The sequence below is a fragment of the Brachyhypopomus gauderio genome, chromosome 4 (genome assembly GCF_052324685.1).
Source record: "Brachyhypopomus gauderio isolate BG-103 chromosome 4, BGAUD_0.2, whole genome shotgun sequence".
NCBI lineage: Eukaryota > Metazoa > Chordata > Actinopteri > Gymnotiformes > Hypopomidae > Brachyhypopomus > Brachyhypopomus gauderio.
The window spans coordinates 28,319,428-28,332,867 of NC_135214.1; the positions used below are offsets into that span (position 1 = coordinate 28,319,428).

Below are 13,440 nucleotides of genomic sequence, written 5' to 3' on the forward strand. Positions count from 1 at the left end.
AAAATCGACAATGACACTCGTATACATGACTACTTGATAATGGTGAGCGGGAAGCTCCAGTCTCCTTGGATGTAGTCAGATTAGACTGTATCTAAACTGTATTACTGCAAACGTTTTAAAATTGTTTAAAAGAAGCTTTGCAAAGCAATCGAAGACCGTCATCTGTGTGGACGTTTTCATACTATAAATGCAAGTTACCTAAAAAGTATTTCAAGGTTTTCCTGACAGATTGTCTAACCCATTAATCGAATAGTAATTGGTATATAAACACTATAGCCTACTGTTATATTCGATATTCCGGTAAGGTAAATAACATCTGTTAACGCACTGCCGTTTTAGAGCAACGCCTTAACAAATAAAGTATTGGTTTGGTTGCATAATCTTCGCGCCTTCCACCGTCGCCTCCGTTTCCCTTTAAATGTAGGTTACTACAAAAACGTACGCGTAAACATTCGTTGCAATGAGCGCGGGAGACGTTAATCTTCAGCGTAGTCTTGGTCCATGGCCACAGCTATTGGCTGAAACACTTGTCAGTCATACGCGGCGCGCTCTAGAGTGTTTAAAATGCATTGGTTGAAAAATCGACGGACCAATCGGTGTAAAAACAATTGTACGACGTTTTCCATTGGCTATCGTGTACGCAGACGGTCTTTCTACGCCTGCTATTGGTTGTTTCTTATACATGTGGTAAGCGGCCTTTAATATCCTCATCGGTGATTTGTCAGATCCGCTCAGGCGCGATTTCTAACGCGGGAAAAGATGTAGTTGGGTCGGGTCACGGTAAGAAGTGTGACGGTAAGATCGGCGGAAAGTACCTATATTTACTGACAAACCAATAGATTTGTCTCGTAACGATTGGTGGTTTTTTTTATGAATACGTTTTTGCAAAATCAAGCCAAAAATTTGGGACATCGGACGAACTGACTCCGGATAAAGAATTCTGTGGATCATCTGTCACTGGATACTTTTACACGAACTTGCGTCAGTATCCGTCAGCAATTAATAGAGGATAAAACAAGACTTTTAAAAACCGTATTTCTTATTTTTCTTTTACAATGGCTGACGGCAAACATCCTCAAGTAATTTTTTGCAATGATTCACCAAAAAGAGTTCTGGTCTCCGTTATCAAGACGACTCCGATTAAACCAAAGACGATGGACTCGGTGATGCCTACGAGCCCCGGGTTTAGTGACTTCATGGTTTATCCGTGGAGATGGGGAGAAAACGCGCACAATGTAACACTTAGTCCAGGATCGGGCAACGGAGCCGCCTCTCCCATTAGAAATGGTTCTCCTGCAGAAACGGACATCGCCTGCGCGGATCATTTAAAGGTAAGAATACTGAACATGATTATCATGAAAGCTGAGATTGCGTTGAACCACATTTGAGATCCGTTTTAGTGTGTGTGTGTGTGTGTGTGTGTGTGTGTGTGTGTGCATGTCTGGGGAGAAGGCGAGGGAGGAATAACGAATAACCGGTTCGTTCTGTAGCCTTCAGTTACAAAGTAACAAAGGGGGGGGATACGTTTATGGAAACATTGTATCTTTATAAGTAGCTTGTAATGGCACATTGGGTTAGTGGCGTTAGATACAACTCGGTGAATTAACTATTATCTTGTGAAAAACTAAAAGAAAATGTAATGCTAGATCGCCCGCGATGAGGCGAGGACATGGATTTAAAACGCCACTTCCTACTGTAGCAGCTGTCTTTTGAAATGACGTCAGCCTTGCGCGCCAAAAAGCACCGGACATTACAGTCCTAGAAATGAGCTTTACAGCACACCAGCAGAACAGATACACACACCTGCCTTTAGTGCTGTGTTACATTTGTGGTCTTCTGCATGTCTGTTCTTATTCCTTGCTATTTTCTATTAATATATTGATTGTTGAAATGTTGACTGGTTATCTGCAGATAAAATATTTTGTTTTGTTTAACGCTAATGTTTTAAAGACTTTTCATAACTTTTCAGGATTTTGACACTTCGGTTTATCTTCTGTTAGGATGGGATCCGGCGTGGCCGCCCTCGTGCAGATACCGTACGGGAGCTTATTAACGAGGGTGAGAACTCCACCAGCCGCATCCGCTGCAGTATCTGTAATCGAGTTTTCCCCCGGGAGAAGTCCCTGCAGGCACACAAACGGACACACACAGGTAGGTCCCGCCCAACCGAACTGCTCCAACCTGTGAACACCAAGCAGCAAATGACCTCCTGCTCGTCTTTGTCTCAGGTGAGCGGCCTTACCTATGTGATTACCCAGATTGCGGGAAGGCCTTTGTCCAGAGCGGCCAACTAAAAACTCATCAGCGTCTGCATACCGGAGAGAAGCCTTTTGTTTGTTCAGAGAAAGGTGAGTGGAAACTTGAGGACTTTAAAAAGGCCTGTGGTGGGTTGGCATGTGCCAGTTAATGTGTGACCAGAACTCATTACTATAGTTACCAATGTATAACTGAAATGTTGCTTTATTTCTGAATAGATATATACAGTTGGAAAAATATGTAATACATTAATATTGCTTGAGGCTATCGGTTTGCTTGAATCAGGAACTTTGTTTTGTCTTTTCCTCATAGGCTGCGGTAGCCGGTTCACTCATGCTAACCGACACTGCTCTAAGCACCCATATGCCAGGCTGAAGAGAGAGGAACCCACAGGAGAACCAGGGACGTCCCAGGGGGCTGACAATAAGGCAGTGGCTGAGTGGTTGGCAAAGTAAGGACAAAAGTCAGGTCCTTTTCATGGTAGAAAGCATAAACAATAAAGGAACCGGGTTGGTTTTCCCGGTTAGGGTTACCGGTCTACTACAGGCATTGCAGTATTACAATGTTAAAATGCTAGAACAAGTGTCGTTTGAACTCCCTCTTCGAAACACCAAATATTTGCAAACAAGTGATGCTGTGTTTTCAGATACTGGCAGATGAGGGAGCAGCGAGCACCTGTCCCCAGTAAAGGAAAAGCCCTGAACAAGGTGGCCATGGAGGACCAGGAGCAACAGGATCCCATGGACTTCCTGCCCTCTGATGAAGGGGAAGAGGAGGAACCAGAGGAGGGCAAGAATAGCGGCGGGGGCGGGGGCGGGGCCGCCCGCCGGCGCATCCAGGATCAGAGGGAGCGTCTTAATGGAGCACTGGCTCTCATCGAGCTGGCCAACAACGTGTCACCAGCGTAAACTAGAGACTAGGGTTGCATCGTGCTGGGATTCTGTCCTGCGTAATGCAGAATATTACAAGGGAGATCTCTTAACCTCTTTCTAAATGTAGTGGTTTAATGGGAATTTCTGTGCTCTTGGTAGATGGTTGTCATCAGACATTTTACCCACATGTGCAACCCTAGGATATTCAGCCCACCGAGGCACGTGTGGGATTGGCATAAGCTAAAAGCACCTTATTTTTCTTTTATTTTTAACTTTAGGCTGCTACTTTAGTAGATATCTTTATATGAAGAATGTTTGTTTGTTTTTCTTTTGCTTATCAAAGAGAGACGATCATTTGTTTTTGGGTCTGTTTTTTTTTTGGGGGTCCCCCCCTTTTGTGTGTGAAATTGTGAGCGTGATCATGTTGACTACATAGGTGGACTTAGGTGTGTGCGCTTGTAATACAGGGTGCAATCAGATGCGGCACTCATTGTCTGGTGATGGAAAAACCAGTCCAGTCAAGATGAAACCAGAATAGGCTCTGTGTATTTGGTCATGAAGGGAAGGCAAGAGATTACAGGCAGGGGAAAGGGTACACTTTTGCTTTCGCTCCTGTATGTCACAACTGAAATTTTACAGTAGTATTACTTGGTACACATAGATCTGCTTCATTACGTGTACTGTCAGTTCATATTTATGTTAACACAGCTGTATAGTTTTGAAACCTTCCACGTACTTCTATCCTAATGCTTTGAGGTTTGCATCTACATAGTAACTAACTCAAGCTCTGAACCATAGAAAACCCCACATTCAGCAGACATGACAATATATTAGTTTATAGCAAGCTGTGCTTCACAGTCACTTGCTCTATTATAGCACTTATGGAGTTCATTTACTGTTCTACATTAAGCAGTTTGACAGTGGAATATTTGTTAATGGTTATATCAACTTCCCAACCATAGCAGAATGAGATTACAAATGTTCTCACTTTAAACTCATAGACAGCACTTGTTTGGGGAATAAATGGCATTTTAATGTGTCCTCAGCTCTAGTGGAGGTGGCAAATTCACAGCATGAAACACTACGTTAATGGTTTCTTCTCCCAGGTCCTCTGTCAGCTGACGTCCAGCTGTTCTTCCCAAAAACCTGATACCCTCCCCCATTCATTTAATAGAATTGGACGGTTAGTACAGTGAACGTTGTCTTATTGCATAAACTTGGTTGCTTTTGTGCTAAGTAACATGAAAAATGGCCTAATCTGGTGAAAATGTAAAACTGGAAAATGTGTATTTACTATTGAACATCCAATGACAAAGATAAAGTACACCTGATTATTGTATTTCCTTATAAATAGCTAAATATATTTAAATAATATATTCCACAGTCATTAGGAAAGCTGCACAAGTTTGACCTTTAAGTTAAATTCTCAGATGCATCCTTTGTTATTGCCTTGTTTTTAAGACAACAGAATGTAAATCAGGTTGTTTAATCTGGAAAGTTTGCTGTGTGGAAAGAACGTAAATGCATAGAGCAGGCGTTTTCTCAGTTCATCCTTAGTGTTAGTACTGCTGGTTTTTATTAAATACCATAAATGACTGAATGCAGTGTTTTGGTACTCACATTTTATAAATGCTCAAAAAACTCTCCAGCCTCGTCTTTCTTAAAGTAACTATGCACACCTCAGTGGTCTACAGTGGTCGTCAACCTGGTCATCAAGGCCCACCAGAGTCTAACCTAATGTGTTGGGAGCTTGGACTGAGCAAAGCAGTGGGCACTGGGGACTGGATTGAGTAACACTGGTCTACAACCATTAAATGGCAAAGTAAACAAGGCATATCTGACTATCATGCATTTTCTAGAAAAGCTCTAATTTTTACAGTAGTGAGTCTTAAGCTATCAAAACCATTTACTTTGTGTTTATTAGAATTCTGTCCCAAAAACAGAAAACTAAACACCAGGTAACACTGCATCAGGCATGGTTCTGTATCAACTACATGGAAAGAAGGGAACCGGTATAAATAATTAAAATATTTATATTTTAAATATATTTTACAGTATGGATAAAAAAGGCATAATAAATGCAAAATACTTCAGTCTGTATGATATTGATGTCACTAGGACCTTAAAACAAATTTTCAAAGATGTATTCTGACTTTTCAGCCTAACGCTAGCCTGCTTTACTCTTTACAGTCCTTTTATATTCATGCGGAAACAAATAAATCTCCCACACAACAGAACACAGCTGGTCAGGAATTCATTAGCAGCCAACAGCTTTTGGTCCTGTAAAAAGGACTAATCACCACATGTGTGATCTGGCACGGGTGCTGAGAACAGACTCAAACAAGCTGATGATTTTCACTTTAACATCAGTCATGAGACCTCATCCCAGAATCATGTGCACAAACGTGCACTTAAATGAATTTATCGTAGTGTTGTTAAGGGGGACTGATCAGTTATTTGCATAATAATAAAGATGTTACCTGCCAGATGAGAATCTTCCTACTTGGGTTGTGAATTTAATGGAGAACAGTTAATTGCAGGAATAATGCATCTTATCACGATTGCATCTTTATCATGAAACACGTGGAACCTCTACCCTGCTAATATTATTGTTTCATGTATACTGACTTGGAACTTCTAATAAACCGAACATATCTAATAAAACAACTGTATGCATGTCTTCCTGCCACTCCACAACTCCCCAATTTGTTGCCATGCTACTGTCATGCCTTAGGCAGTCACGTATGATGGAAATAACATCTCATAGAAAATGAATAGGAGATTTGGTGAGCAGAATTATGAAAATGTGCAAGTGTACCTCCAGGCACAAATAAAAATTTCAAGTGGTTCAGACATGTACAAGCCACACGCAGCAGTTCTTTATAAATAAAATACTATATGAACTAGCGGATCGTATCTAATAAAACAGCTTGAAAAAATATCCTCTAATATATCCTTAGTGTTATTTGTCCTTCATTTTCACAGTTTTCCTTCAGATCCAATATGGCATGAAATTTGAATATCCAGATTTAGAATGAATAAATATTTGCTCAAGGCACTGCATAAATAAAGATGTGAACATATACAGTGTATATAATTTGTGCATGTCATTGAACAGTTTGTGATGTCATTAACGGTCTGTCCAGGGCAAGGTCCTTCTTTGCAATGCCTGATGGATGATGTTGAATGTTGCCATCATGACATGCATTCTTCTATCTGTCATGCTCTTCACCTTCAGTTATATACCACTTGATGATGTTTCATATCAACCTTCTGGTCTACGTGGTTGGTGAAATTATGAGCATTTGTTGATTCTGAAGGATAATCTTTTGAAATGACTTTAAGACCATCATGGTACAGCCCCTGACCCGTCCCCACCTGCAGACATGTCTACGTGTGTCTATATATGGTCCGTTTGCGTGTGCATCTTGTGGTGTGTACGTGTGTTCTGTGTTGCTCACGTCATTCATCACACCTGTCACTTGTCTCGTTATTGTTATGTGCTACACTTGTGTCTGGTTTTTGTCAGTGTTTAACTGTGTGTGTTGTCACCGTTCTTTGTCAGTCTTTATTTGGCTTTGTTTAATGTTGTCAGGATACTTGTTGAAGAAATGCTGTTTGTTTAGTGACTCTCTCTACTCTGCATCCTGCTTCCTTGCGCACGTCACAAAGACAAATATACAAATACGAATTCTTGCTTCGGGCGTATTTTCTCATTTCAAATACAGCCAAAACAGTAACAGTACATAGCCAAAAACCCACGACTATGGTATTAATGACGTTCCGTCTCCAAATGTAGATGTAATAGGTGATTACTGGATCTCAGTGCTAGCTTTGCCCAGGTCATCTCCTACCACATGGACCTTCATACTCTCCTCCTCTTGGTTCACTGCTCGTGCAGGAGGACTGATAGTGGTGTGGAAAGTCAAGTACGAGTACAATACTCCGCCAGATATGCTGAACGGTTGAAAGTGGGAGAACAGAGGCAAAAACAAACAGAAAGGTTTGACTTGCATTACTCTACAATATCTGGATTTGATAGGGTTTAAATGAGGGAGTCTTACCATATATTTAGCCCTACAAAGTTTGGCCATGAGAATATATAATCTCCTCCAATGAACATGCCAATGTATGCTACAGCAACATTCTACAGAAAGCAAAAATAATTAATAAATTTTTTTAATGACTAAAGAAATGTATATCGGTAATGACAGCAAACTAGCAAGCAAATTTTATCTTCCAAGAAAGATTGCATGACAGATCTAGGAAAAACGCATGTTTACAGAAGGAGAAAAGCTGAAATTACTCATAAATGTTCAACTACCGACTACACACTGCACAGCTAAAATTCTAACCCTATTCTGTCATACAAGATTTCTAAGAATAATGTTGGTTCCTATATCTTGCATACAGAGAGTGAACAGGTCAGTGAGTAGGCATTAAATGATTCAGAAAGAATAGGAAATGTGTAAATGCAAATGGAGAATGGAAAATAAAACTAACCTTTATTGCCCCAATAACTGTAGTGGTTAGGGCACTGTTGTAATAACTGCACAAAATAATGGAGTACATCAGAATAAACCTGTGACAAAAAAATAAAACAGTTCAAAGTGATTACTGGCACCATGATTTCATTACTGAGCTACATGATTTCATTTACAAAATGGCAAAATGAGATATTCCTTACCCCATGACACAAGACATCAGAAAATATAAAATGAAACTCAGTGACAGCCATCCTTCAAAGGCAATGGCCTATAAGGAAAACAAACTAAATGGATTCTTTTCATTTTATGCAACTAAGTCATTGGACTGTTTATTTAACTATTTATAGAGTGACTCATTCACATGATCATTCACCTTTTCCAAATCTCCAGTGTAGGCACTTGCTAAAATAGTTGGTATAATGATGATGAATGCATTGTAGAACAGAACTCCATACTTGCCAAGGCCCTTAACAGAAGCGGAACATCACCAAAAGAATAAAGACCGTCACCTCTTCCCTCTACATCTTCAGCATTACAAAAATAGTTTCCTTTGCAGTACAGTTATGTTACATGTTGTATATATAATTGTTGCACTTAAATAATTTACATACTTTGGAATTATTTGGAATTATAGCCAAAGATGCTGTGGACAAACACAATGACTAGATTGGCGAGTCACATTACATGCATACCTCCACTCCCAGTTTCTTCTTTGTGTACACCCCACTAGCAGCTGTGAAGACATCGTTGAGTAGAACAAAAGTGTAACCCTCTACATCAAAGGCCAGGTCAGAGCTAAACCAGTTAATACAAAACAGAAAGATATTTTGCTTGATATGCTTCTGAGTCGAGACAGAAATACTGCTGTTTATGAATATTTAATGTCACCATCACGGATTACTGTACCTTGCAGCAATTAGAGCACCAAACACTATGGCCAATACACTGTACACCAGCTGAGGTGAAAAAGTCTTTCTGTAAGATCAACCTTTTGTTCAGTTTTGACAGATACAGTCTAAATGCAATTTCATTTTACAGTCTAAAAAGAAAATGGTTCTTGAAGGTGTGTTGACCAAAGGACTAATATGCAACAAACAAAATATTTTTAGAGTTTTTTGGCAGTCTGAGTAGCCACAACACTCAATGTCAGCACAAAAATTCCCTAAAACTTGGCAGTGGCAAAATGGCCTCACATTCAATAACATGAAACAATATGTTTGCACTAGTTCATAGCGGTACATACATTTTACAGACTTCTAATATGCCCATTATAGCAGTTCAAGCAGCAACGGTTCCAACATGTTTCGTTTGGAGAACACTACTGGAGTGACTAGAAAAACTGTTATGGAATTGAAATGGCTCTGGTAGACATTCAGTAGTTCTGCCTGGAGAGAGAAGAAGAATGACACATACCTTAATATTTTTGACTCCATAATCATTGTGATTAGAATGGAGAACTTTCGGAGAACAGTGAACATGGGTAAGCTGCAAAATTCAGAGGAACATGAACATCATTGCTAGTTAAACAAAGACAAAGATGAACTATTATCCTCTGCAGCAAAGCTACCACATGGAGAAAAGTACTCATCTGCACCAAACATGTACATGACCATTTTATAATGGTAATTTCTATATAACATCTACATTCATGAAAGTAGCTAATCATGGCTCACCTTATATGAAAAATGTTATTCTCTTATCTGAATGAAATAATTATGCCTGTCTTCTGAGGCTGAACATGATACTTAATAATAGGAATAAGTAATAACTTGGGCTTAAACAAATTCATCCTCCGAATATTTCTCTCACTGTATTCTCACTGCATTCATTAACATTCTTTAGATCATGGTCTGGTGGTTAAGGAACCAGTCTTGTGACTGTAGGGTCATAGGTTTGATTCCCAGGCCTGAGGCCATGACTGGAGTGCCATTGAGCAATGCACCTAACTCCCACCGCTTTGGACAGCCCCTTAATAATCACTAGTGTGTGTTTGTGTGTGTGTGTGTGTGTGTGTGTGTGTGTGTGTGTGTGTGTGGCACGAGAACACTTTAGTGGTGAGCCCTTCCACAGTTGGCCTGTCAGAAATTCTTTTAAAGAAAACACTTGACCACAAAGAGACTTTCCATGAAACACATTCTTTTGACAATGGTAAAAATATATAATCAGTTCAAACATGATCGTCTTTGGCCACTTTTTCAATTTATTCTTGTGAATAATAATTGAAATTTAATAGTTTCTTTCTGTTGTTTTAATCCATGAAGTATACATTTATGATTTATATGGTTCATATGTTTATGGTTGATATTTATATGGTTTATTGCATACAAAATGTATACCTTAATTTCTTTGTGCCTCCCAATCCTGTTACATGATTGCCAACATAGAATAATGGCAAAGGAAAGATCTGTGGAATGTAACACATTAGAGCAAAATCAGTGATCATAAGACCCAAAAGGAAACAGTTGATATGTGAAATATATAAATATACATATTAACCTTTCTGGGTAAACTTCTGTCAAAGTCCTGAAAACTGACAGCTTTGCATATTTTGGCTATATAGAGAATGATGATAGTGAATGCCATCTGAGGAAGAAAAGTACTATTTAAAATACTAACACTAGTTTTAACAGTTTAGAGAATTCATAACCAAAAGTGCAGTCAAACTGACCTGTCCAATTCCTAGGAACATGTATGAGGGAAATCTACATAAAGACAATAATTTTTAATATTTAACGCCCAACACTCTCTTTATTACACTTATTTATTAGAAGCACACTTCAAACTCTTCATCAACATTCACTTTCTGACTACTTTCTGAGTGTGGAAATAATTGCTGGTAGCCACTCTCAACCCAGCCAATAACCCAGGTAACACAGGACAAACAATTTGCTAACAATAAGCTACAATCTGTAACAGTACACCTATGAAATGTTAATTAAATTAACACGTAACAAAATGTCGGTGGATGAATATGTATAAAGTAAGCAATGTTACAAGCTTTCACGAAAGTCTAATCGATAATACTTCGATACACTTTTGGCTAGTAAAGAGGGACGTTTCAACAATACGGAAGTGATAGGCTGTCCATGATTGAAGTGGAAGTGTGTGTCTTACCGGTAGTTCGTTAACACAGTCTTGTTAACAACGATGATAAGAAAGGAGCTGAGAGCATAAAATGCAGCAGAAAGGACCTTTGCAAATTGTCCGTTTTTTGAACCGGGAATATGTGAAGAACAAGTCGACGACGGCGACGAAGACGACGATGAAGTAAAGCAAGAGGCTCTTGACATTTTTGTTTTTGGGTAATGACGTTTCCTCTAACTTGTCGACCTAATTTTGCCGTGCAGAGTGAAACATTTCGCAGAGATTGCACTCCCAAAAAGTGGGAGTGCATTCAGAACATTCTCTCTTCATCTGTGCTAAAACTATTTCAAAAGATTTTCCGACGGTAAACCCCGATACAGGTGAGCTCTGCCGGCCAGGCACTAAACTGGGTTGGCATACTGAAGTTGAAACTAACAGCGTCCATCCACTAGATGGGAGGCTAGTGCCTTCACAAATGACTAAATCTTTGTGACTAAAATATTTGTATTCACATTGTCCATTTGTAATGTTATTGGCTTACTAAAGAACAGATAGCATTGACAGAAGTAATAACATTAATTCACCTGTTATTGCTGTTTTGACAACACGCAATGCATATTACACAATACTATATAGATTATTGGAAACTAGCGAGGAATTGCGCAGTACTACCTATTCTGATAAAATATTTATATGACCAACTCTTTAGTAGAATATTCATGCAGCAGTCTATGTATGAAGAGACAAAGCTTATGAATATCTCATTTTATTTACAGATAATTAATTAATATAGTGACCTTTAACAACCATCAGTGAGGCATCAAATGAAAATCAGAGTAATTATTATGAAAAGTCATTAAAGAAAGGTGTTAATATTTATATATATTCTGTTTAGTACAAAACATGCCCAGATTTAACACCCACACCCCATTTAACATCAACAACTAAACGTGATGCAGATGTCTGACCATATGTGTATTTCATTAATCACATTATATTATCCATGCTTTCTGCAGTCGATTCTTCTGCATTTTCTCTTCGTCCTTCTGGTCCTTTGGCCCCTCGCCCTAACTATCTTATCCACATTTTTCTTAAACTTCACATCTATGCAGAATTTCTTGTTTTCCATATACAGTCTGTAAAAGGGAGCAAAAACATTCATATTATTATAAACTGTATCTGGGAATTCAAATCAACCTCAAGAAAGCAACAAGATAAAAGAAGAAAAGAGGAGAGAGAAGAGAAGAGAAGAGGAGAGGAGAGGAGAGACAAGACACTTTATTTTTCTAACACCTTTCATACACACCAGCGATTCAAAGTGCTTTACACAAGGAAAAAAAAGAAGCTTTATATGACCTGAGATATCATCTTAGGAAGTTTATTGCCAAAATGTATAATAAATAAAAAACAAGATTTTAAAGGAATAAAGTAGAAAAAAAATGAATTAAATAAAGAATTTAAAGAAAAGGGGTTTAAAATTACTCAAAAGTAAATTGAGATAAATTAAAGTAATATTAAGATAAAATACCCATGAATTAAAGAAGATAATAATAATGAAAATAAGAATAAGTAAAAGATAAAAATAACTTATTCAAAAATCTTATGTAACATCTAATCCAAACCAAAAGCTTGGCCATATAGGAATGTTTTTATCTTTGATTTACAAATATGTAGTATTGGAGCTGTTCAATTATTCAATTCAAAAACACATCTTTTAAACTTGCTTGTTCACGTTAATTGATTGATTTATTTTATAGTAATTTTAAGTACAGATTTTTATTTATATATTGTTTGTGTGTGTTGTACTTTGATTTGTGATGTAAGGTGACCATGAGTGTCTTGAAAGATGTCAATAATTTATTATTATTGTTCTAATATCCACTCACTGCTGGTTCCATTTGGAAACAGCATAATAGCTAAATGCTACATTTCCATAATTCGTTTTTACCTTGGGCAGTACTAACTGATTAGTTCCTAATGACCTAAGATTCCTGCCTGGCTCATAGCTGTGCAGCAAGTTAGACAGATATAGAGAAGGATTTGAAAGGCACTATGAAAGTGTTCATATTGGATACATCCTCCACTCACATCAATGCTGGAATATCACAGGCTCCATCTATTCTTTGAATCTCATATCTTGTAATTTTCCGTATTGTTTGGTGGGAAACTTTCGTTGAAACGTTTACACAGCAGTGTGGAATGTATCCTGTTATGAAACATAATTCACCGTCACAGTAGATTTGACCATTCTAGTCTCCCTTATGACAAGTAAACAAATGTTTTATCTGCTACATTTTAGTCCTTGCTACAGAAAACATGAGACAATTACTTCAAGTGAGCACCTCAATTTTTTTTACAATGTTCATGTATTGTGTAATGCCTTTGGGAAAACGCATATAAACGTCAACCATTAGTTAGCAAAGTTAATAGCAATACAGTAGAAAAATTCTACTGAAACCAGTTTCACTAGTTCATTAATTTCATTACACTAGTGATCTTAAATAACCTTTCTGATAAATACCCACTGAGCAGCACAAATGCTTCATGAATCCCTCATGACTGAGATCACATACAAACAATATTGCACACATATAAGCAGTATGTAGTTCTCCCCTCTGTGGCTGGTTCCTTACCATCAGTAGTGATGAAGATGATGGAACACAGGAGAAGAAGAGCCAGGCCCGCACCTCGCAGCTCCATGATGAGAACAGTGAGAATGAAAGTGTGCAGATGCTGGAAAA

General features: G+C 38.3%; 2 protein-coding genes across 3 annotated transcripts; one reads left to right on the forward strand and one right to left on the reverse strand.

Annotated features, from left to right (window-relative positions):
- Nucleotides 1-374: 374 nt before the first annotated feature.
- znf367 (zinc finger protein 367) lies at nucleotides 375-4,771 on the forward strand. The gene is made up of 5 exons (XM_077003547.1): nucleotides 375-1,331; nucleotides 2,001-2,151; nucleotides 2,229-2,348; nucleotides 2,569-2,707; nucleotides 2,903-4,771. Exons 1-5 carry the CDS (start codon nucleotides 1,056-1,058, stop codon nucleotides 3,162-3,164), a joined length of 948 nt encoding a protein of 315 aa, XP_076859662.1. The 5' UTR covers nucleotides 375-1,055; the 3' UTR covers nucleotides 3,165-4,771.
- A 2,048-nt stretch (nucleotides 4,772-6,819) lies between these two features.
- slc35d2 (solute carrier family 35 member D2) lies at nucleotides 6,820-11,701 on the reverse strand. 2 transcript variants are annotated; one of them, XM_077003545.1, is made up of 12 exons: nucleotides 10,730-11,701; nucleotides 10,284-10,317; nucleotides 10,112-10,198; nucleotides 9,952-10,019; nucleotides 9,029-9,100; nucleotides 8,522-8,590; nucleotides 8,308-8,410; nucleotides 7,989-8,081; nucleotides 7,816-7,883; nucleotides 7,632-7,710; nucleotides 7,193-7,275; nucleotides 6,820-7,085 (listed from the first exon to the last, which is right to left on the reverse strand). In XM_077003545.1, the coding sequence occupies exons 1-12, from the start codon at nucleotides 10,903-10,905 to the stop codon at nucleotides 6,941-6,943; spliced, it is 1,077 nt and encodes a 358-aa protein (XP_076859660.1). In that variant the 5' UTR covers nucleotides 10,906-11,701; the 3' UTR covers nucleotides 6,820-6,940. The 2 variants fall into 2 exon arrangements, with proteins under 2 accessions (XP_076859660.1, XP_076859661.1); XM_077003546.1 differs by lacking the exon at nucleotides 7,193-7,275.
- Nucleotides 11,702-13,440: the final 1,739 nt, after the last annotated feature.

What these genes read in the sequence shown, in the direction of transcription:
- znf367 (XM_077003547.1), top strand. Translation starts at nt 1,056, where the DNA reads ATGGCTGACGGCAAACATCCTCAAGTAATTTTTTGCAATGATTCACCA. An exon ending in CCTGCGCGGATCATTTAAAG is followed by an intron (nt 1,332 to 2,000) that starts GTAAGAATACTG and finishes ATCTTCTGTTAG; the next exon opens with GATGGGATCCGGCGTGGCCG. An exon ending in GTGGCTGAGTGGTTGGCAAA is followed by an intron (nt 2,708 to 2,902) that starts GTAAGGACAAAA and finishes CTGTGTTTTCAG; the next exon opens with ATACTGGCAGATGAGGGAGC.
- slc35d2 (XM_077003545.1), bottom strand. Translation starts at nt 10,905, where the DNA reads ATGTCAAGAGCCTCTTGCTTTACTTCATCGTCGTCTTCGTCGCCGTCG. An exon ending in ACAGAAGTTTACCCAGAAAG is followed by an intron (nt 10,020 to 10,111) that starts GTTAATATGTAT and finishes TACATTCCACAG; the next exon opens with ATCTTTCCTTTGCCATTATT. An exon ending in AGAAGAAACTGGGAGTGGAG is followed by an intron (nt 8,082 to 8,307) that starts GTATGCATGTAA and finishes GCTTCTGTTAAG; the next exon opens with GGCCTTGGCAAGTATGGAGT.